Here is a 21,361-nt window from a genome sequence, read left to right on the forward strand (position 1 = left end):
TGGCCGGCCTGTGTCCCAGCATCTCGGAGCTGCTCAAGCCCAGCCCTTCTTTTTATCCTTATAAAGCTCGCAGTAAAACAGCAAGCTGGTTCCCGTTATTGGTAAACACTCACCCTGGCAGATAACGGCTGTGCTGCTGGGTGGTCTCCCGGGGTGGCGGCAGGATTTGGTTCGATGCCTTTGCTCTGAGTGTTTGATCACGCTCCGGGCCGGAGGTGCTGCTCCTCCAGCCAGTGGCACTCCGGCGCCTGGCACGTCCCGGTGCCAGCCTGGCACTCACAGGATCCTCGAGGGCAGCAGGAGACGATGGGGCAGGAGTGGGGCTGAGCCTTGCAGAGCCCACATCCCATCCACAGCTCCCATCCACAGGAGCAGCTGTGTCCTGTGGGCATCTCCGGTGTCCAGGCAGGGAGGTGGCACAGGTGCACCCCGTGGAATTCAGGGTGCTGCCCTCTGAGCCATTGTGGGGGTTCCTTCTCAACTCCGGGGTGTCCCAGCAGAGAGCTCTGCCTGCCCCAGAGCCAACATCCAGCTGCTGCCCTTCCCCTCAGGGTGAGCAGCCCAGCTCAGGAGGGATTCCTGGGGCTGGGATGGCACCCCTGGGTGGGGAGAGCAGGGTTGGATGCCTGCCCAGCTCAGCACAGGAGCTGCCAAGTTGCTCCGTGGTTTGGCACTGCAGAAGCCAAGGGAAGGCAGCCGGCAGCACCAGCAGAGCCTGGGAAGCCCTGGGGGCTGTGGAGGATGTTAACACCTGGGAGAGCTGGGACCTGCCCTGGAGCCATGGCTTTGCCTCTTGGTGCACTCCGGTGGTTGCTGTGAGGCTTCTTCATCAAAGCCCAGCCAGGGGCAGCAGGAGAGCTGGAAACTCTGGTCCTGTCCCTGTCCAAGATGCTGCTGCCCTTAACCTGCAAAAGGAGCCTGGCCTGCCCTGCCACAGCACCTTCAGTGCCCTCCCATCCTGCTGCCTCATCATACGGGGACAGAGTAACTTGTCTTCCACTGCTGTCACGAGCCTCCCAAAAGCACCCCAAAGCCAGCAACTCCCTGTCCACACCAGTTGTTGGTGACATTCCCCCTCATCCCCCAGGACAGCCATCCGTGTGGGCAGGAGGAAGCCATCCCCTGGGCCTGTGGCTGCTGGGGGCAGAGGCCTTGGTGCCATGTCCCATGGGCAGACTGGAGAATGGCACGGTGCCCTTCCCCCGGCACTGCTCCCTGCTCTTCCTGGGGATGCAGCAAGGGGTTAAGCGCTTGGCTTCTCATTGGGTTTGTTTCTCTTGCTCTTTAACCTGCTCCGTGCTCCTTGAGCCTGACCCCGCCATGGAGAAGCCAGGCCTGGTGCAGAAGCACAAACAAGCCTCCCCTTTGAAGCCTGTTTAGCTTGGAAGCAGGAAGGCGGATTTCGGGAGGGAATACCAGCTTTTCCTGTTTGATGTTCCGTTCTTGCAAGGCTCCCCCCACCCCGGGCCCAGCCGTGCATTGTGTGGAAATGGCAGCATCAGGTCGGTAGCAAGAAGAGTCTCCAGCCAGGGAAGAGCAAAGCAACTCCACGCAGATTTAATTGGAATACCCAGACAGTGAGTGCCAGTCTCACCATGGAACAGAGCGATCACGCAGGCTCCCCGGGCAGTGATTCACAGCACTGGGGAGAGGCCTCAGACCCCGAGCTCTCTCCCCGAACCCCCCAAGGAATGCATAGTTCCCACTTGAACTCAGGACTTGGCTCCAAGCTCGGAAACAATCTTCAGAAATGAAGCCATGGCTAAAACACACACACACACACACACACACACACACGGAGCGCGCTGAGGCTCCCTCGCGCACACGTGCACACCAGCTCTGCCGCGCACGCGGCTCCGTGCACACGCAGGCCAGCGCGGCCAGGGGACACTTGCTTGCACATCTGGATGCACATTCGTGTGCCCAGCCCTGCTGCCAGCTGTGAGGCCGGGCACACAAGGGTGTGTCCAGATGTGCACACGAGCGTCGTCGCTCGCACACTCGTAGCGGCTCTTCCAGCAGCCCCAGCACCCAAGGGTTGGTCCCTCCTGGAGCTCTGGGGTCCCTTGGGCTCGTCAGGCTGGAGCAGCTGGAGTTCCCAGGCACTTGGCAGCAGTACAAGAGGTTCCAGTCAAGGTGAACAGGCTGGGAATCCACCTGGATTCCAAGCTCGTCTCGAGGCAGGACAGATGTGCAAAGCGAGATGGGTGAGCTGTTGAAAGGAGCGTTGTTCCCTGCCAGGAGCACAGGGTGGTGGCTTCAGGTGGGAAAACAGGCCTGGGATTTGTGTGGGAAATAGTGCCAGGGTGGGAAGTGCCTGCTTCCTGTTCCCATGTGCAGCCCAGACAGTGCAGAGCCAGGCAGTGCCACACGGGCAGGAGGCACAGTGCCACTGGCCATCGCTGTGCTCAGAGATAGAGGAGCAGGATGCAGGAGGTCAGGGTTTCCTGACACCCCCGGGCACGGACGTGCTGTTGGTCATTAATGCAGGAATGTGGGGTGGGGGGCACAGCGATGCCCCCCAGTGCGTGGCAAAGCAGAACCAGTTGCCCTCACCAGTTACACTGTGGGGGCGAGGTGCCTGCGCTCTCGGGGCTGAGCCAGGTGACCCACAGAGGTGGAAGGCAGCAAAGCTTTTCCAGACCCGCAGCCAAGTCCAGGAGCACAGGGACACTGCGGCAGCTGAACCCAGATTTCCTGAGCCAGCTCCCAGTGCCCCGGCCCTGAGGCCTTGGCAACTTACGTGCTCCAGCAGCAGGTCACGGGAGCACCTTGTCCCATAGTAACTGTACCTCCTCTTCCTGTTTGAAGTGATAAACGAGCTGGATGGCCTGGCCAAGGGCCCAGAGATGGAGCACCGGGCTGCAGGCTATGCCCGCCAAGTGCAGGAGAGAGCCAGGAAGTCCATCGAGTTCCTGGAGGAGCGATTCGAGAGCCGGGACAACTGCCTGAGGGCTCTGACCAGCCGGGGCAACGAGCTGGAGTCCATCTCCTTCCGCAGTGAAGACACCACTGGCCAGCAGGTAAGGGGCACCCTGGACACTGAGGGTGGGGAGCTCTTTTCCTCCTCAGGGAAAACCAGGCACCCTGAGGTCCATGAGCTCTGGGCAGGGGGTGTCTCTGTGCCCCCACTTTGCAGGTGGCTGAGCAGGTTCTTGTGTCTCAGCTCAGAGCAGCCCTGCTCTCACTGAGCTGTGTCGGGGTCTCTCAAGGCAGTGCAGCAGTCAGGATGCTGGGGGTGCAAAGTTTTCCCTGCCAGGGGTAACCTTGCCCTTTCTTTTCCAGGGAAACAATGACGACCTGATTCTGTCCTGCTGCCTCCACTATTGCAATGACAAGGCCAAGGATTTCATGCCCTCCAACAAAGGTGGGACATCCTCACATCCTCTTTATTCCTTCTCTGTTGCATTCCACAGACTCCTCCCACTTCTCTTTCATGGCCCTTGGATCTGTTCCCTCCTGCATTTTGCCTCTTTCAACACCAAGGTGCCACCTCCTGCCTCCGGTCAGCCCCAGGCTGTGGCCCTCCCACCTCATTGCCAAATGTCACCTCATGGCACCTTGGGGATGCCCCGGCCTGTGACAAACCCACCATAAACATCCACTGAGCCATTTTTGTGATGACAAAGGGCCAGAAAATGCCTCCTCTCCACGACCCCTGATGCCTTCTGTCCAGGACTCCTTTTCCTCTAGGTTACTGGTTGGCATCAACCATGTGTGCTGGGACCAGACAGCCTCCAGGCTGTTGCCAGGGCGGCAGGGATGGGAATCGCATCAGCAGCTGCCCAAGAAATCAACCCGCATTTGTCAGCACAAATTCTTAGCAGCTTAACTTGTCAGATTCACAGAGAAACCGTCACCAAATATTTATGTGCAAATGATGCTGAATTTTGAAATCATGTGGATTATGGGGAATGGGGCCTGACAAGCTGACAGCCTCTGGTTTGTAACAACGAGGCGCGTCACCAGCGCGGAGCAGAGGATGTTTATTGTTTCACATTTCTTAAAGTGTCCGCGCAAAACCTCCCGGTCCCACTTGAGGCAGCTCTCAATCCCTGGCCTGCCTTCCCACTGAGCCCCTAATTCCCTTCCTTCCAGCACAGGCCAGCCGGGTGCTCGCCCACCGGCCCCGGCCCCGACACCGTGACCGTAGCCCGCGTTCCTGGCCACCCTCCCCTTCCCCTCGTCCTGCCGCTCCCTGCGCAGCCAATCTGGGCCCATGTTGGGCTCCCATAAACTCTGTTTTTTCCATTCCCGTCCTGGCTCAGAGGCACGGTGTTTCCTGTGCTCATAGGAACAGTACTCTGGTCACAGGACCCAGCTGCTTACACATACCCCATATGCTTCCCCTGCCTCGCACACACATAAGCGTGGCTCCCACATCCCAGCCCGGCACGTTGCGTGCGGGGCAGCTCATCCATCTGGGGGCAAGATCCCTTCGGTTGTTTCTCAGGCATCAATTCTCAGTGTCTTGTCTGAGCCCCAGCCAGAAACGCCTCAGTGTCAGTGGCGACTCCAAAAAAGCTCCACAAAAAATAAGGGGTGGCTTTAGATCTTATAATGAGATCAACAGAATAATAGCACCAGCTTCCTGCTGGAGCCAGGGTCGCGGGCCGTCTTCCTGGCCTGGGTCAGGCAGGGACCTCCTCTTCCCAGCCTGTGGCCAGTCCAGCACCCCATGAGGGCAGCGGGCAGTGATCACAAATCATCCCTGGGCAGCACAGAGAGGGGAGCAGACGGCCTTCGAGATGCAGCGCTGTGTCCGAGACCCACCAGGAAGCTTGGCAAGGAGCAGGGAGCTGGGAGCCGGGAGCAGGGAGGGTAGGGGAACATGCCGTGGGATGGGTGCAAGGCCTGGGGCAGGTCTGAGCTTCACAGCGCTCTGTGTGTGTCTCGTTGCAGACGATCCCATCCGTTTGCTCAGGGAAGTGGTTTTGCTGACGGACGACCGGAACCTGCGAGTCAAAGCGCTGACCCGCAACGTGCCGGTGCGGGACATCCCCACCTTCCTCAAGTGGGCCCAGGAGGGCTGAGGGGGCCGAGCGGGGCCCAGGGCCCCTGAGTGAGTCACGCAGCCCCTTACGGTGGGAGCCCGGCTCCAGCGGCCGCCTCGCCACGCCGCCACCGCCGCCAGCCCACCACGAACAATAAACGCCACGTCTTCAACCCACCCCAGAATGGCCGTGCTGCGAAGGGCCCCCCGAGGGCAGACCAGCTGGGAAGGTCATTGCTGTGGATGGTTCACGTGGAGGCTGGGCCGTTGAGGGTCCCGCCAGCCTTTGGGCAGTGCCAGCGCGGAGCTGGAGAGCCCCGCTGGCGAGGGAAGCTTTGGGTGAGCCCCGTGCTGGATCACCAGCCTTTTGCTTGGTTTGCTTGGGTGCAGAGAGCTCGAGTCACGCCTTGGTGGCTCTTTGGGTTTGTAGGCTGCGTAGGGCAGAGATGGGGGACACGCCGGCACAGACTTTGGGATTGCTTAGTCCAGCCTGTACCCCTTGGAGAGGCCATGGACTTCACAGGCAGGTTTCCCCCTGCCCCAGCCTGTTTTTCCTGTGTGGCCAGACAGCCCCAGGTCCCCATCCCCTTCCCCACCGTGTGCTGCCTTGCCGAGGGGTTTGTCCTCTCCCTGGTGCAGGGTTTGCTTGTTGAGTTCTGTTTTTTCAGTGTAGGTTAGTTTTCAGGTGTGTGCCCTGCCTGCTTTGCCTGGGGGAGGCTTTGAACACCCCCACAGCTGCTTTGTCCTGATCCCCTGCCCACCTCAGCTATTACTTGCCCCTTCCCTTCTCCCCCAAACCTCTTAGTCCCACCCTGCTACCTTCAGGCATGCTTTTGACCTAAGACCCAGTGTGAGGCTAACAAAATTCTCCAAGGACCTCAGGACCGGCTGTCCCATGGCTACTGTGTGTCCTCACATTGCCACAGGCCCCTCTTCCATGTGGGATCTGGCTTCTGCCTATGGCTGCAGAGTCAGAGAGAACCACAGAAGTGCTCAGCCCCACTATTTGCTTAGCTGAGAGGGTCCGTGGATGGAGCCATTGCCTCATCCCTGGGTCATCCCACACTTGGATTTGGGGTTGGGGTGCTGCTAAGCCTTCCACACCCCACACTGTCCCACCACCAAGTGTCCTGTCCCCAGTGACACACCAGATACAGAAGCTGAGAGGGAGCATTAACCCCTGAACCCGAGCCCCTGGAGCTCTGTCAAGTCCCAGTCCCATGAGCCCAGGGTGGGAACAACCCCGAGGCCACCCCTGGTCCCCGCTGGGGCGCTGCAGCCGTGGGAGGGAAGTGGCAGAGGTGGCAGAGGAAGCAGCAGGACGGAGCCCAGCGTTTTCCTTTCCTGTGTGGGTGGCTCGGACCCGGTGTCTGCATCAGGAAGCCCAGTGACCCCTGTGCCAGCTGCCCAGCCCCACAGCCAGGGCCAGCACCGGGGTCGGAGCCTCGGCAGCGCGATGGACACGCGGGGTTGTGCTGGATAACCCGTGCCAGAGCAGTGCCCAGCCCGGGGCACCGGGCACAGGGTCGGTGCTGCGGGGCACAGCCTGCCCCACAGAGACTTTGGGGTGCCCACGGCTGTTGTGGGGCGCACAGAGCCATCGGCACAGCACCCACGCCCTGGTTTCTTGCCCACAGCCCTGCTGGCTGCCAGCTTTGCAGAGACTTTGCCTTCTCCTCCACGCTGGGTGTGTTTCAGTGTTTGTTTTCTTACGGCGCTGCCCCAGCTCTGCTTTCTGAGGCCCTCCCCGAGGTACCACCAGCCTGGAAGGCCCTGCAGCTCTGCCAGACGTGTCACAGGCTCGGCCATGGGACAGTTTTGGTGCCACCAGACCAGCTGGCACAACAGTGAGCAGAGCTTGAGCGCCTGGGGCCATCCCTGCCAGGCTGCTGGGAGCCCTTGTCTTGGGGCAGCGCCCGCCTTCGGGCTGTTTTGTTAAGTTGGTTTTAATCACTTTTAGTATTAAACGTGTCAGTGCAGCGTGGTGTGTCATTTGCTGTCGGCGGGCGAGTTGCCGCTGAGGTTGGGGTGGGGGACACCAGGGAGGGACAGCAATGGGACACATAAGGATGACAGCGGCTCTGTCCCACCTGCAGCTGCTGCTGCCCCCGAGCTGAGGGGGTCTGGGCAAACCAGATGCACGACAGAGTCCCTTGGGTCCCCTCCTGCAGCTTTGCACCCACAGACCCCTCCCCAGGGTCACCTCGTAGCCTCTCTCAGCATCAGCCCTGCACCAGCCAGGCCCCTCCCCAGAGAAGAACGCGAGGCCACGCGTGTTAATGTCACTTTATTGCTCATTCCGTTTCGACTATAGAAAAAAAAAAAGGGCGAGAAGCCCGTGTACAAATTGGACGTGATACAGGGGGGGCCGGGGCCCCGCTGGGCGCTGCCAGCTGTGCTTTGGGTGCTGCCACCACCGCCAGTCACCCCACGGCAGCTCCGGGGGACACCGCCGGCCCTGGGGGACCGGGACAGCCCCGGGAGGCTCGGGGGCAGCTGGGCAGGAGCGGCCAGCTCAGGCTAAGGCACAGTGGCTGCGAGGCCGGGGGCAGTCGCTGCTGGCAGCCGCCCGGAGCCTCGTGTGCAAAGGAGAGGAGGGGGCTCAGGAGGGGGGAGAAGCTTCACATTAGCCCCAACGGAGGGGTCAGGGCACGGGCCGGGGGGGTCCAGGCTGGGGGGGGCTTTTCCCACACCGAGCAGGAGGTGGGAGAGGGGGTGCGGTGGTGGCAGGAGATGCCCGGGGGGGTCTCGGCCCCAGGTCACATGCACCCCCCGGGCTCTGCCCCACGGCCCCCTCCCGCAGCACCTGCCCACCTCCCGTAGCTGACAAACCAGAGACCGCTTTGTCTTTGTCATGGGTCCCCCGGCCCGGCCCGGCCGCGCTGGAGACGGGCGTCTTTGGCAAAAATAAAAAAATAAAAAAATAATCAAGGCGAGTGGCCGCCCGAGGGCGAAGCCGCCGGGTCCCGGGGCTGCCCCGGGTGCCCCGGGCATCCCTGATGGCGAGGCAGGGCCCAGGGGCTCAGTCTGGGACAGGCCCTGCCCTACCTCCCAAAAACACGGGGAGCAGCCGGCTGAGCCCCTGGGTTCGGGACGGGAGGTCAGTGCTTGCTTCGGGGCGAGGAGCATCGCGATTCCCCGGCCCCCCCAGCATGGACGTGACCGCCGCTCCTCCGTCCCGCGCCCGCTGCTCAGACCTCACCGTCCCCCTCCGTCAGTCTGTCCCCGAGCCCCCGGGGCTGGTCGGGCACACCCCCCCAGCCCAGCGCTGGCCGCTCCCGCTCAGGACGGAGGCGTCGCTCCGGCCACGACGGACGAGCTACTCACGGCGGCACAGTCCGGGTCCCGTCGCGGCAAAGCCGAGCGCCGGCGGGTCCCACCGTGGGGCCGGAGCGACGCGGCGGCTGCCGAGGGCGTCCCCTCGCCCGGGGGCAGCCCTGAGGTAAGGAGCGGGCTCGTGTCCTCCAAAGCCTCGGGGCGCAGCCCGGCCTCACAGCTTGTGCGTCGCTCCCGCCCGGTGCCGGGCTCCCGGCACCCCCCACGGCAAGGGGCGGAGGTGCCGCGGGGTCAGTCCCTGATTTATCGGCTTCTCCCGGGCAAGCCGGGGCGCTGGTCGAGGGACACGCCGTCCATCCATCCCGGAGCAGCTCTTACGGGACCTTCGCTACTGAGCGAGTTCTCCGGGACCGTCGGTAGCGCCAGGGGACGAGCACCCATCACCTCTCGCCCCCCCGCCAGCTCCACACGGGGCAGCGAGGGGAGCCCAGCGGCTCCCCCAGCCCCCCGGCCAGGCCGGCGCTAGGGGGGCGAGTATCGCTCTATGGTCCGGGCAGCCTCGGCGTGGAGGTGCGGAGCCTGCGCCAGCACCTCGGCCGCCTTGTCCTGACTCAGCCCCAGGTGCTCCGCCGTGAACTTGGCCAGGGGGTAGAGGCTCTCCATGGCCTTGGGGTCGCTGAGGAAGTGCGAGGTGTGGGAGAGCAGCTCGGCCGCCTTCTCCTGCTTGAGCCCCAGCTGGTCGGCGGTGAGACGGGCCATGGCATAGACGCTGTCGGGGAAGTCCAGCTTGGCTTTGCCGTCGGGGCCGGCCGCGTGCATCTTCATGTGGCTGATGAGGTTGCGCTGCTGGGCGAACTTCCCGCCGCACACCTGGCACTCGTAGGGCTTCTCGCCCGAGTGGATCCGCATGTGCTCGGTCAGGCGGTACTGGCGGGTGAAGCGCATCCCGCAGGCGTCGCAGGCAAAGGGCTTCAGGCCGAGGTGGCTGCGCATGTGGCGGGTCATGGTGCCGCGCTGGGTGAACTTCTTGCCGCAGATGGTGCAGGGGTAGGGGCGCGTCAGCCAGTGCGTCTTCTCGTGCTGCCGCAGCGTGGCCGGGTCCTTGTAGGACTTGTCGCAGGAGGAGCAGCGGTAAGGCCGCAAGATGTCACCCAGCCCTGGGCCACCTTTGTCCAGGAAGGGCACGGCCTGCTCGGCCGCCGCCTTGTGATAGAGCTCCTCTTCGTTGTGGGCCTCCACGTGGGCGTTGAGCTGCTCGGAGCTGGGGAAGCCCTTGCCACAGGGGATGCAGACGTACAGGTTGTCACCCAGGCTCTCCGGCTCGTAGCCCAGGTGGTTGCAGTAGCGGTCCAGCGCGTCACCAGGCGAAGGGCCCTCGCTGCTGCCCGTCTCCTCGCTCGTACTGTTATCAGGTTCCAGGTCATTGCTCTCCACGCTGGGGTAGCGGGGCTGCGGTGCCGCAGGCGGCGATTCGGCCTTCTCCTCCCTATCCAGCTCCTTCTCTGCCTCGCCCTCGTCCAGGTAGGGGCCCAGGGGCTCGTGCTTCATCCAGCGGTACATCAGCTCACGCCCATCAGCACGGGGCAGCGGGGGCTCGGTGCAGGGTGGCGTGCTGCGGAAGGGGTCAGGGGCGTGGGGGTGCCCTCCCGGCTCACCGCCCGGCGGGGAGTCCTTGTAGGCAGCGGCGTGGCTGGCCAGGAGGCCGGCGCTGACGGGGGGGCTGTCATGCCGTGGGGGCAGCGAGGGCTCGCGGGGCTCGCTGGGCAGCAGGCGGTCGGTGGGCAGGAGCTGGGCAGAGGGGCCGGTGGGGCTCTTCTTGGAGAGGTCGAGGCCGCAGGGCGGCGAGCAGTGGCGCTCGGGCGGGCACAGCCCGTGGGGGTGCAGCGGGGCACCCTGGGCGGCCGAGGCGTACAGCTCCCCGCACTGCGTGTTGAGCGGCGTCGCCGGCTCCACGGGTGGCAGGTCCACGGGCCGTGGTGTCCCCGAGTAGCAAGCCTGGATGACCGGCGTGGCGGCCCGCAGCCCACGGCCCAGCTTGTAGGGCGCGTAGCCCCCACGCAGGTGGCAGTACTTGCCGCTGCGCTTCAACTTCTTCTTGCAAAGGGCCACCAAGCCGGGGATCTGGAGGTAGCTGGCGGCGGCCAGCACGGCGCCCAGGCTCTGCTCGCTGCCCGGCTCGCACTCGGCCAGGCGGCCGGTGTAGATGAAGTCAAGGATGAGGCGGAAGATGCCGGGGCTCACCATCTCATGGTCCAGGTTGAGCAGGTTGTCGTGGACCACCAGCGACTTGAGGTAGGCGCTGCTGGCGGCCAGGATGTTCTTGTGCGCACGGAAAAGCGCGTTCTGCACCACGATGATCACGTCGCACAGGAAGCCCTTGGTGCGCTGCGTGTTCAGCTGCAGCAGCAGCTGCCGCGAGTGGCTCGGCACCTCCATGGCGTCCAGCATCCCGCTCCTCGCCCGCCGCCCTGCAACACACCGGCCGCCCCGTCAGCGCCGTGCCCGGCCCCACATGCCCACACGGGGGGCTCGACGTGCGCGTCCGGGGCTTCACCCACGCGCGGGGTGGGCGGCGTGGGGGGGTCGGGTCTCAGCCCCACGCACCGCTGAGTCCCGGCCGCTCTGCGCGGCCGCCCGGCCGGTGCCACCGCTTATATGGGGGCTCGTTTCTCGGCGGGTCGGGGGGGCGGGAGTGGGGCGAAAACCCCCGGAGGGTTTTGGAGAAAGTGACATCACCCACCGCCGCCGCCGCCAGTGCCGCGCCCCGGCCCCGCCAGCCCTGGGACCCCGCGCCCACCTGCCGGGGGAGCGCAGGGGGGACACCCCGACCCGGTGCCCGCCACCCGCCCGCCGATCCCCGCGCCCGCCGCTGCCCCGCTCCCCGCCGCGCCTCCCCGCTTCTTATGCGCCCCGGTCCCGGGAGGCGGCCGGCCGGACCCCCCGGGCGCCCCCCGCCCCCGTTTCCTCTCCCCCCCTCGAGGTGAGCGGGGGGACGGCTGGGGGTGTGGGGGGGAGCGGGACCTCCCCTCCCCGCCTCCGTTCCGCTGCCGGTGCCCCCCGCCCAGGTGCGTAAAGCCAAGCGCCCGCGGAGCTGCTTTTTCGGCTGACTTTCCCCATAATTCGGGGTGTTCCCCCCCCCCCTCCTTTTACCTGGGCGTCCGGTGGCCTCCGCCAACCAGCTGAGGTCTCGGTGAACTCTCATGGCTCAGCCCCGGGGGGGCCGCCGCCGGTTGCTGCTCCCCTCCACCCTCCTCTTCCTCTGCTGCTTCTCTTCCTCCATACCCCGCGCTCCCGGCCGGTCCTTCGGAACGGGAGGAGGAGGAAGAGGAGGAGGAGATGGTTGTGGAAGAAGCAGCAGCGGTTCCTCGGGGTTCCCGACGCCGCCAGCTCGGAGGTGAAACCCGGGCTGCGAACTCCCCCTGACCCCGGCCTGAACTCCGAGCAGCGCCGCTGGCTGTTAAAGGGACGGCGGGAGGTTTTCCTCCTCCCATCCCCGGGCGGGGCACCGACAAGCCGGGCCCCCCCTTTACACACCCCTCCCTCCCCATCCCGGTCTCCTCCTCCCAGCCCGGTTTTTCCCCCCTCCCGGTCTTCTCCCGCCGCGCCCCAACCGCCCCCTCGGGGGTCTCTATCCTTAGGACATCGCTCTTTGCCCGGGGACACCCCGGGTGGGGCCGGAAGCCCCGAAGAGGGGGGACCCGGGGTGTCACCGGGCAGAGGGCGATGTGTCCCCCCCCGTCGGTACCGCTCGTAGGGCGCCATCTAGCGGCTCCCGGTGCGCTCCACCCCGCCCGGTACCGGAGGCGGCTCCTCCCCGAGCAGGTGGGACCCGACGGGGCGGACGGTGGTGGGGAGCGATAAAGTGGAGCGGTCTTGCTTGCTGCCTCACCCGAGGGATGGGTGCCGATACTCAAAGCGGGGTGGCACCCATCGGCTGGGAAGGCCGGAGTGGGTGGTATCATTTTGGGGTGCAAGAGGGTGGAACACCGTGTCCGATGAGTGGAGACGATGTGGGGAAGGGTTCCGGGGAGCAAGGGGGGGAAGGCAGCCGGCCCTAATTTGCTGGTGAGGGGGGAGAGCAGAAAGCGGGAGGGGCGCGCAGCGCTGGCGCCCAGATGTGCGGTGGCGGTGGCTCGGGGTGGGCTGGGGGCTTGCGGTGATTTGGGATGAGGAGGAGGAGGAGAAGGAGGGGGAGGCACAGCCACGTTTCCCCCGACTTCATCCCTCCAGCCGCCCCTGAAAAGGCTGCTGGGCTGGGGGTGCAGCATGGGGTACCCCCCTTGGCGCGGGGGGAGCCGCCTCTCGCTTCACACTTTCGCTTCTCCTTTCTCACAGCCGCAGCCTCTTGCACAACCTCCTGGTACAGCGAAGCATCGTGATGGGCTTCTCCAGGCCAGCCGGTAATCCTGGGGTGTCCCGCTGGCACCCCCTGACCTGAGCGGGGCACCCCAAGCAGTGGCCATCCCTCCCAGCTTGGGCTACCCGGATGCTCTTGGGGTTTCACCCCATCACCCTGGTCCCCTGGTGAATGGGAACCAGTGTGGGGCCCCTGGTGCCTGGGACAGGGTTTGGCCAGCCCTGAATTTGGGACAGAAAAGGCTGAGTGCTGGCAGGGAGGGTGCAGGCTGGCGGCAGCCGTTGCCCTCACAGCTCAGCATCACTCACCTGGAACTCATCCTCAGGTTCCCTTCAGATCCAGCGTGTCCCAGCTCACTGCGGAGACATCACCCTGGGGACCGGGACGGAGTGTCACTGCCCATGGGGACCCTGCAGTGGGCTCATCCCAGGCACCGGCTCAAAAATCCCCCTCGCTGCTCCCCATGCTGGGCTCTTGCCCACAGGAAGCGCTGGGATCCTGGGAGCGGGACGTGGGCGACCCTCGTTAGAGCCGTGGTTTAATCCCAACTCCCCGGGCACTAATTTCTCCCCCCTCCCCATTTCCCCCCCCCCCCCCCTTCAATTAACGGCTGGAAGTGTTTCAGGTTCTGGCAGCGAGCTCTGGACGTCGCTGTGAGCGATGGCTCCCGCGGGCTCCGTCCCGGTAATTTATGGGGCTGAGCTGCATAAATCACGGCAGCGAGCGGCTCCCAGACAGCTGCATCCCCCGGGGCCGGCCGGGACCCCGGGCTGCCCCAGCTACCTGCTGAGTGACGCCGAGCCCCGGGGGCAGCGGCCGAGGGAGGGAATGGAAAAACCCCTCACCTTTTCCACCCTCGTTTGCAGCTCCTCTCCCATTCCCGGCCTCTCCCAGGAGCAGAGGGGCGGATCGGTGCCCGTAGGGGTTTGGGGCAGGTGGAGGGGAGTTTCTTGCACTGGTATTCCCCGTCCTGTCCTGCTCATCCTTCTGGAGGGATCATAAACCTAACAGCCTGACCCAGCGTTCTGCACCCAGGGACCTCAAAAACTGCCCTGTGTCCCCCAGGGAGCCGCAGCCGATGTCCAGCCCCGAGAGACGGGGACGGCTGGGCTGCAGGACCGCAAGAAGAGCCAGCGGCGGCGACTGGGAGCGCGCAGGGAAAGGGGCATTTTCGCCTCAATGTGCTGAGCAGATTGGAACCAGCTCTGGTTAAGTCATTGGCTCTGTTGGGAGGTCTGAGCTGGAGCGTCTCCCGCCTGTGCCCCCTCCCCACGATCAATCAAAGTTGCAGCAAATTAGCCCAGATGCTGGGAGATTCGGTTCAAATCCAGCTGTGGTTTGGATGGCGTTCGCATGCCTGGCTTCATGTGGGACCTGGGCTTTTGGACAGGATACAGCCCCCCGGTCTCTGCAGGGCCCTGTTTCCCAGCGCAGCCTCTCCCCAAAGCCCACACACATGTCTTCGATTACTGCGCGTTGGCCAGCGGGGCCGCATCCGGCAGCGCCAGGAGCCTGCAGCCCCCGCTGGCAGCTCGCACTTCATTTTCCCGGCGGTGCTGGGGTACAGCAGCCCCGAAACTGCGGCCCCTGTGCGTGCAGGGGGATGTGTGTCCCCTCCACCTGGGCTGGGCTGAGCCTGTGAAAATCATGCCAGTGCTGAGCTGTTCCGGGCTGGGCACTGCCCATCTCCTGCCTTGTTCCGGTGCCAAGCCCTGCCTGCAGCAAAACAAGGCTGGGGGCAGCTACGGGACGCTGCCAAGTTCTCTCAGGGTGCCCCCGAATGTGAGAGGACCCCTAAAATGCAGTGGGAAGGGCAGAGCTTCCCTGGCACAGCACAGGCCCAGCCAGGGTGGCTGCTCTCTGCTGTGCTGTGTGGATGGCATTGCTGGGGTGGACAGTGGGAGTCATTCCTTGTGAGGTGATGTCTGTGAGGAGCCCTTCTCTGTGTAGCAATGCTTGATGGGGCAATGGGACCCCTTTCTTGTGGGGTGACACTGAGAGGACCCTTTTTTGCAGGGTGGTACTTGGTGAGACAAGGGCACCTCTCCCTGCAAGGTGATATTCCATGGAGCAGGGCGACCCTTCCTTGTGGAAAGATATTCAGGTGCACAAGAGACAGAATCAAACAGCGGGAGCTGAGATTGGGAGGGACCTCAGGAAGTCATCACCCAACCCTCTGCTCCAGCAGGGCCACCCAGGGCTGGCCGCCCAGGTGGCTTTCGGATATCTCAAAGGATGGCGACTCCAGCACCTCCCTGGGCAGCCCATGCCAGCACCCCCCTCCCAGTGAAAAGGCTCTCCCTGATAGTCAGGGGAGGCCGTGTGACTCAGTCTGTGCCCCTGGTCCTGGCTCTGGGCACCACAGGGCCGAGCTGGCTCCATCCTCTCCACACCCTCCCTCCCTGAGTATGTCCCTGGAGCCTTCTCTTCTCCGGCCAGTCCCAGCTCTCTGTGCCTCCTCATCAGAGAGATGCTCCAGTCCTTTTCTTCTTCGTGGTCCTTCACCAGACTCTCTCCAGTATTTCCATGCTGGGAGCCCAGCACTGGACCCAGCACTCCAGGAGTGGTGTCCCCAGCGCTGAGCAGAGGGGAAAGATCCCCTCACTGCTGTCAACAAACACAGACCAGGACACCATTCACCTCCTTCATCCCAAGGGACACGTGGTCAACTGCATGTCTGAGCCCCCAAGGTCTTTTCCACTGTCCAGCTGTCCAGTCCCTGGGATATCCCAGAGCTCAGGGATCTCCCTCCCCAGGAGCAGGGCTTTGCAATTCCCCTTGTTGAACTTCGTGAGGTCCCTGACAGCTGGAGGTGGGCAGTGGGATCCCTTCCTTATGGGAGGATGTTTGGGAAGACAAAGGCACCCATCCCTGAGGTGATGCTTTGTGGACCAATGGGACCCCTTCCTTGTGGGGTGATGCCTGATGGGGGGGTGACAGGACCCTTCCTCTGCAGGCAGATGAGGATCCCGTCGCCGTGGGCCGAATTTTTGGTGAGATGATGGGACTCTCCTTACGGGTGATACTTCTTGGGGGCAGTGAGACCCCCTGTGGGGGCAATTCTCAGTCAAACACGGGCACCCATCCCTGCCAGGTGTTGTTTGCTGGGGCAGTGGGGACCCCTTCCTTACGGCACAATGCTCAGACCCCCTTCCCAAACCCCACAGGTGACCACCCCCTCCCCACCCACATCACCGGGACCCCTCTCCCCCTCCTCCCGCGACAGGGACACGGCTGTAGTCACCGGTGGGAAGCCCACGAGATGGCAGCAACGGGCCACGCTCCGGGATGCGACACCCCTTCCTCGGGGGCCGAGACCCCCCCCTACTCCACGTCTCGGTCCCCCGACGCGCACTTTGTGCGCGTCGGGGGACCGGGACGTGGAGTAGGGGGGGGGTCTCGGCCCCTGGAGGAACGGCGGAGCTGCGCAGCCGGTTGCTGGTGGGCCGGCCCCAGTTGCTGACTAATCCCGGGGCTGAGTCACGGTTGCGGCGGGGAGCGCTGCGGCAGCGATTCCCCCCCCTCCCCTTCCCTTCCCGAACCGGAGAGCCCCGACGGGGCGAGCGCCGGTGCTGCGTGGGGGGGGGGGGAGGGGGTGGGGAAACAAAAGGGGGGGGAGAAGAGTGGGACACCCCCATCTAGCAGGGGGTGGGTAAGGCGTTTTGGGGAGTTCTTGATGGGGGGGGGGGTGGCAGCACCTTGAGCGGGGTGGTTGGGGAGGTGCTGGTGGGGTTGGGAGGGGTTAATTCTCGGAGGCGCTCTGCAGGTATTTGGGGGGTGTGAGGGATAAGGGAGTGGGGAGGTGGGGGGTCGTGGCTTGAGGCTGCCGTGGCAGCGTGTGGCCTTGCAGCAGCGTGCGGCCTTGCGCAGCGGCGGATGCTGGCGGGCGCGGATGCTGCTGTCAATGACAACGCCGCTGTTGCTGTGGTTACCGGTGTGATGCTTCGCCAGAGCAGAGTGAGGTCAGACGGCTCCAGCAGGAATGGGGGGGATGCATGGATGCATGGATGGATGGATGGACAGGTGTATAAAGGGAGAAAGGCTGCCCCCACATCGCCCTGGATGTGACTCTAGGTGCATCTTGGGGGATGCTGGCACTTGGAAAGGAGCAAGGGGGCGAAATTAATTCAACCATGAAGCCGCAACCTGTTTCTTTAGCACTCATGGTTTTCGGGGGACCCAACCCTGGTGGGAGTGAGGGCCAGGCCATGTTGTGAGGCTGGAGGGGTCAGGGCAGCACGGTGCTGCAATGGGTTGCTCACTCTGTGTATTCTAAACTCCCATCCCCACATCACTTTGTGCTGTCCCATCCTCCTGCAGCACACTGGAGTGCCACCCATGGGTGCTGGTGGCACTGGAAGGACAGGGGTTCTTGGGAGGGGGCATGTGAGAGGTGCTGCTCAGGACGTTGTTGTGCATGAAGGATGCCAGTGGGCAGGGGGCACCCCCAGGCTGGTGCCCAGGTGTGGGGACCCCTGTGCAACCCCTTCCCATGACAGGGGGCTCAGACAGCCCCAAATCACCAGCCCCATGGTGATGCCACGAGGCCAGGATGGGGCCACGTTCTGGCCTATCAGGGTGGTCAGGGGCGATGGGTTCCTGTGGGTGCCTGGATGGACACCTCGTGTCTGGGGCAGGGGGTGCCCCACGCCGCACCCCCAGGGTGACCCTCAGTTTATGTCTCAGTGGGTGCACGGCCCCTGGAACCGGCAGCAGGTGGAGAAGGGATGCGGGCTGCCGGGTGCTGCTCCACTGCGCTCCTCGAGGAGCCAGGGAACAGGGGGAGGCTCCGGAGGGGCCGGGGCGGGGGGGTGGGGCCGGGGTCCTGTTGCATCCCGGACCCCTGCCCGGCTCCGGGCCGCTGTCCTCCCCCCGCGCCGATATAAATAGTAGCGTCTTCCCGTTCCCTAAATTTCCTCGCTGACGTAGCGCTCACGTCATTGTGTAGGTTGATGCTTTTCTATGAATGAGCCGAGATCCCCGTTACTACGAGCCCGATCCTATAAAAGCCCCGCGCGCTGCGGACAGCGCAGCACCGACACCGGCACCGGCCCCGCCGGGAGCCGCGGAAGCCCGTGCCCGGCCCGGCAGCCGCGGGGCCCCGCAGGAGGTAAGGCACCAGCTGGGTTGGCCCCCAGGTAAGCGGGAACGGAGCCCGGTGCGGGGGCGGGAGGGGGCAGCGGAGCCCAGCGGCAGCCGGGCAGCTGCACCTGCCGGCCCCCGGGCGGGGGTGAGGCGGAGCGGAGGGCACCGGGGGCCGGGGCGGGGGGGGAGCTCTGCGGCGGGCGGGGGCGGCGCGGTGCCGCCTGGCGCAGCCCCACGTGCGGGCCGGGCGGCGGGGGCGGCGGGGCCGGGCGCGGCGCCGGCGGGGGCGGTGCGCGGGGGCGGGCGCTGAGCGCGGGGCAGCCCCGGGGGGGCGCACGGCGGGGACCGGCCGCCCGCACCTTGCAGGGGTTGGGGGGGGGGGTGGTGCGGAAGCGCATCCATGTGTGGGGTTGTGCGTGTGTGTCCCGCGCTGCGGTGACACCGGCGCCCGCTGTCCCCCCTCTCCGAGCCTCCCCGCAGCCACCCCCGACGGGACCCCCCCCCCCCGCCCCAGCCCCATGCCGCGATGCCGCCGTGCCAGGCACTCTCCACCGCCACCTCCCTCGGGTTTCCCCGCATCCCTGTATCCCCAGCCCGGGTGCTGCCGGCTCCGCAGCCCGGGGCGGGGGGGGTCGATCGCCTTCACCCCGCTGCGTCTAAAGAGCGCGGAGACCCCGTCGAGGAGAGCCCGAGTCAGAGCGTCGGCACCTTGGCTCTAGACTGCTTACTGCTGCGTAGGGACAGGACAGTAACAGTCTACAGTCATGGCTACTGAAGCATGACCCACCGCCGGCACCGGCACCGGCCCCGGCCCGGCCCCGGACCCGCACCGGCCCCGCCGCAGCGCCGGGGGGGGGGGCGGGCGCTGTCCGTGGTGCTGAGCCGTCGGGGAGCGCGCCCCCACGGGGGCGGGGGGGAAGGCGGGAAGGGGCGGGGATGGGGGGGTGTCCCGGTGCCCGCCTGACCCCGCTCTCTCTTTCCCCCCCCGCAGACACCGACCCCCCCACGGCGGACGCCCCCCCCCGCCTTCCCGCTGCAGCCCAGGTAGGGGGGGACCCCCGGCGGGGCGGACGCGCGTGGGAGGGCAGGGGGCGGGGAGGGGGGTGGGCGGACGCTACCGATGCTGCCGATGCTACCAACACTCCCCCCTCCCGAGCACCGGGAGCCCCCCCCGCGCCGCCGGTGGGGGTCGGGCGCGCTCGCTGCGGTGGCGGGGACGCCTCCTCGCCGTCGCCAAGGCACCGGCTGCCCCCTCCCAACCCGCCCTCCCGCCCCCCTTCCCCCCCCAAACTCCGACGCCGCCCGGGCGACCGTGGCTTTAGATTGTTACTGTGCCGCTGGGGGGGTAACAGTCTACAGCCATGGTCGCCGGGACAGGCGGACTCGCACCGCGGGCAGCACCGGCTCCCCCCAGTCGCCCACCCCCGGGGGTCCCCGAGGCGGCGGAGGCGGGGCGGCGGAGGTCCCGTCGGGGGCGGCCCGCCTCCCGGGGCAGTAGGAGCTCACATGCAGGATGCAGCTCGCCGCACATCAACTCTTACTGTTCGGGGGGGCGGGCGCCGAGTGGCTCCTCCTCGGGCAGCGGGAATGATGGGGACCCCCTCCTCGGATCCCCCATCCTGCCCTCCGCCCCGCAGCCCCTCACCTGCCCTCCTGGCGGGGACCCGGAGACCCTCGGAGACCGTCCCCGCCGGGTTCGTCCCGCCGCATCTGTCCGCCCGGCGGCTGGGGTCCTGTCCCCCCGCCCCGTGCCCCCCCGCCCCGCCGCCGGTGCGGAGCGGGGCTGGTGGCGGGGCCGGCGCGGCGGGGACTGAGCGCGGCCCGCGGGGCCGGGGCGGGGGCGGCCGGGGGCGGTCGCAGGTTGCACAACCCGCCCGGCGCGGCCAGGAGATTCCTGAGCGGCGAAGTCAGAGCGGCCCGGCCTGCCCCGGCACCGGGCACCGGGCCCTCGGCAGCCGGCGGCGACCGGTGCTGGCCGGGCAGGGCCTCTCGCGGGGAACACCGAGGACCCACAGCCCCGGAGACGAAGAGAGGGGGCTGGAAGGGCTGTAGTGACCACACGGATCCTGGAAGGGAGGGAGGTACCTAATCCCGTGGGGATGTAGGGTCAGGCGTGGGTGAGGGTGGCAGCAGCAAGAGGACAGGGAGAGTCCCTGAACCTCCAGTCCTGGGATGCCGCAGCACAGGGCTCCTGTGGGTGTCTCACCCAAACGGAGTAGGGGTCACGCAGGGTCCCCTGACCACACTCTCCCTCTCCAAAGCAGCCCCATTAGGATCCCTCACCCATCCATAGGGTCATGCACCTGGCAGCTCTGCTCTCACCCAGGCAGGGGAGTATTGGAGGTAGCAGGTCCTCACTGTGCACTGCCACATCTCTTGCTTGTTCCCTTTGACTCCCGCTTTTCCCATTGCTGCCGTTGGTGACCAGCCAAGCACCTCACACCTCCAGCACATCCATGCTGCAAAGTTGCCACTGCCCCAAAACCCACCCTCCATCCCCTGGGAAACACCATGTGACATCCGTGTCCCTTCCAGGGTACCCCTGGGTGAGGGGACATGTCCCATGGGCAGCACTGTGGCCCCTTGGACCCCACACTCCAGCCCCAGAATGCTCCAGCTGCACTGTTGTTGTTTTGAAGGCCAAGTCTCTCCCGCTGACACCCTGGAATTAGTTTTTCTTCCAGAGTCCTTAAAAATATCCTGGATTCCTGACACTGGGACTTGTCTTCCAACGGCGCTTCCAAGCCACTAGGCCTGGGGCCAGCCGTCAGTGCCGGGAGACAGAGGCCATCCGGCTCCCGTGCTCCTCCTCAGCATGGAGATCGCGGCAGTGCTGGGAAGGACTGTGGTGCCAAGGAGGATCACAGCCCCTGCCACGGCCCCTTCCATGGTGGAACGGTGCTCAGAGGCGCACAGGCACAGCACAAACACTGCCTTACCTCAACAACGCACCCAGCAGCTTCGGAGCATGTCCCTGCGCATGGCCAGGAGGGTGGGAAGGGTCTTTGTGGGACCTCCAAGCCACGACCCTACAGAGCCCGGCGGCTGAGGACACTGCCTGCAGCGAAGGTCCCAAGGGACTCTCCCAGACGGGATTTCCCTGTGCATCCCTGGGAAAGCACGTGGCCCCAGAAAACTTCTAGACAAAGCCTGTCACCCACTCCTGGTTTTGCCAAGTGGCATTCTGGCACCGTAGGAATTTAGGGTGGGCTGGGGGGGGCTGAGCCAGCAAAGCTGGCAGAGGCTGCAGGGAGAGGTGCTGCTGTTGCCCCCCCAAAGGCCGGGTGGGTGCCCACTGGCCTCACACGCCGTTGTTGCCATCTGACAGCTCTTGGCGAAACGGCCTTTTGTGATTCAGCCGTGTTTATCCCAGCCCGCAGCCCGGCCCAGCGTGGGTTTCCATGGAAAACTTCCATCCAAAACAAGGAGAGAGAAGGAGCTACAGCAGGAGTGACTCAGCCACAACTGGAAGCTTCTGCGAGTGAAGCAGGGAAGGGGGGGCTGTTCCCAACGGCTTGGTCCTGCTCCAGCAGCGGGGCCCAGGGATGGTCCCGGCTCTCCCCTGCCCGTGCCACTGCCACCTCGCAGGCAGCAGCTTGGCAGGTTTGGGGGAAGCCTCGCTGTAAAACCATCTGGGAAACACGTCACCC

The 21,361-nt window shown here is 65.4% G+C and overlaps 3 protein-coding genes and 1 long non-coding RNA gene across 7 annotated transcripts in view; 3 read left to right on the forward strand and 1 right to left on the reverse strand.

The window, feature by feature from the left end:
* Positions 1-6,973, forward strand: part of SMG6 (SMG6 nonsense mediated mRNA decay factor) — a 105,738-nt gene extending 98,765 nt beyond the window's left edge. The window contains 3 exon segments of the mRNA XM_032129869.1: positions 2,812-3,023; positions 3,286-3,367; positions 4,903-6,973. Coding sequence (XP_031985760.1) covers positions 2,812-3,023; positions 3,286-3,367; positions 4,903-5,033 — 425 coding nt within the window. The 3' untranslated portion in view covers positions 5,034-6,973.
* Positions 6,974-7,264: 291 nt separating this feature from the next.
* HIC1 (HIC ZBTB transcriptional repressor 1) lies at positions 7,265-19,460 on the reverse strand. Of its 2 annotated transcripts, XM_032129872.1 has the most exons (4): positions 19,357-19,460; positions 12,935-12,998; positions 11,420-11,723; positions 7,265-10,737 (listed from the first exon to the last, which is right to left on the reverse strand). In XM_032129872.1, exons 3-4 carry the CDS (start codon positions 11,469-11,471, stop codon positions 8,792-8,794), a joined length of 1,998 nt encoding a protein of 665 aa, XP_031985763.1. In that variant the 5' UTR covers positions 11,472-11,723; positions 12,935-12,998; positions 19,357-19,460; the 3' UTR covers positions 7,265-8,791. The 2 variants fall into 2 exon arrangements, with proteins under 2 accessions (XP_031985763.1, XP_031985762.1); XM_032129871.1 differs by lacking the exon at positions 19,357-19,460 and having other exon boundaries at positions 12,935-13,022.
* Positions 11,755-13,037, forward strand: LOC116453911. Its single transcript, XR_004243967.1, has 3 exons — positions 11,755-12,091; positions 12,605-12,669; positions 12,952-13,037. It is a non-coding gene; the product is annotated as an uncharacterized LOC116453911 (long non-coding RNA).
* On the forward strand, positions 16,467-20,770 carry LOC116453909 (CASP-like protein 4A2). Of its 3 annotated transcripts, XR_004243965.1 has the most exons (4): positions 16,467-16,588; positions 17,575-17,764; positions 18,703-18,755; positions 20,384-20,770. XR_004243965.1 is itself a non-coding variant. In XM_032129880.1 (3 exons), exons 1-3 carry the CDS (start codon positions 17,593-17,595, stop codon positions 20,402-20,404), a joined length of 246 nt encoding a protein of 81 aa, XP_031985771.1. In that variant the 5' UTR covers positions 17,460-17,592; the 3' UTR covers positions 20,405-20,770. The 3 variants fall into 3 exon arrangements, 2 of the variants coding, with proteins under 2 accessions (XP_031985771.1, XP_031985772.1); XM_032129880.1 differs by lacking the exon at positions 16,467-16,588 and having other exon boundaries at positions 17,460-17,764; XM_032129881.1 differs by lacking the exon at positions 16,467-16,588 and having other exon boundaries at positions 17,460-17,736.
* The last annotated feature ends 591 nt before the right edge of the window (positions 20,771-21,361 follow it).

The sequence above is a fragment of the Corvus moneduloides genome, chromosome 20, assembly GCF_009650955.1.
Source record: "Corvus moneduloides isolate bCorMon1 chromosome 20, bCorMon1.pri, whole genome shotgun sequence".
NCBI classification, from domain to species: Eukaryota; Metazoa; Chordata; class Aves; order Passeriformes; family Corvidae; genus Corvus; species Corvus moneduloides.

Bases quoted from the DNA above. Each gene is read 5' to 3' on its own strand.
- HIC1 (XM_032129872.1), bottom strand. From the start codon at position 11,471: ATGAGAGTTCACCGAGACCTCAGCTGGTTGGCGGAGGCCACCGGACGC. The intron at 10,738-11,419 runs GTAAAAGGAGGG...GGTGTGTTGCAG, and splicing joins GGAGGCCACCGGACGCCCAG to GGCGGCGGGCGAGGAGCGGG.
- LOC116453909 (XM_032129880.1), top strand. From the start codon at position 17,593: ATGAGCCGAGATCCCCGTTACTACGAGCCCGATCCTATAAAAGCCCCG. The intron at 17,765-18,702 runs GTAAGCGGGAAC...CCCCCCCCGCAG, and splicing joins CCAGCTGGGTTGGCCCCCAG to ACACCGACCCCCCCACGGCG. The intron at 18,756-20,383 runs GTAGGGGGGGAC...CCCTGGAATTAG, and splicing joins GCCTTCCCGCTGCAGCCCAG to TTTTTCTTCCAGAGTCCTTA.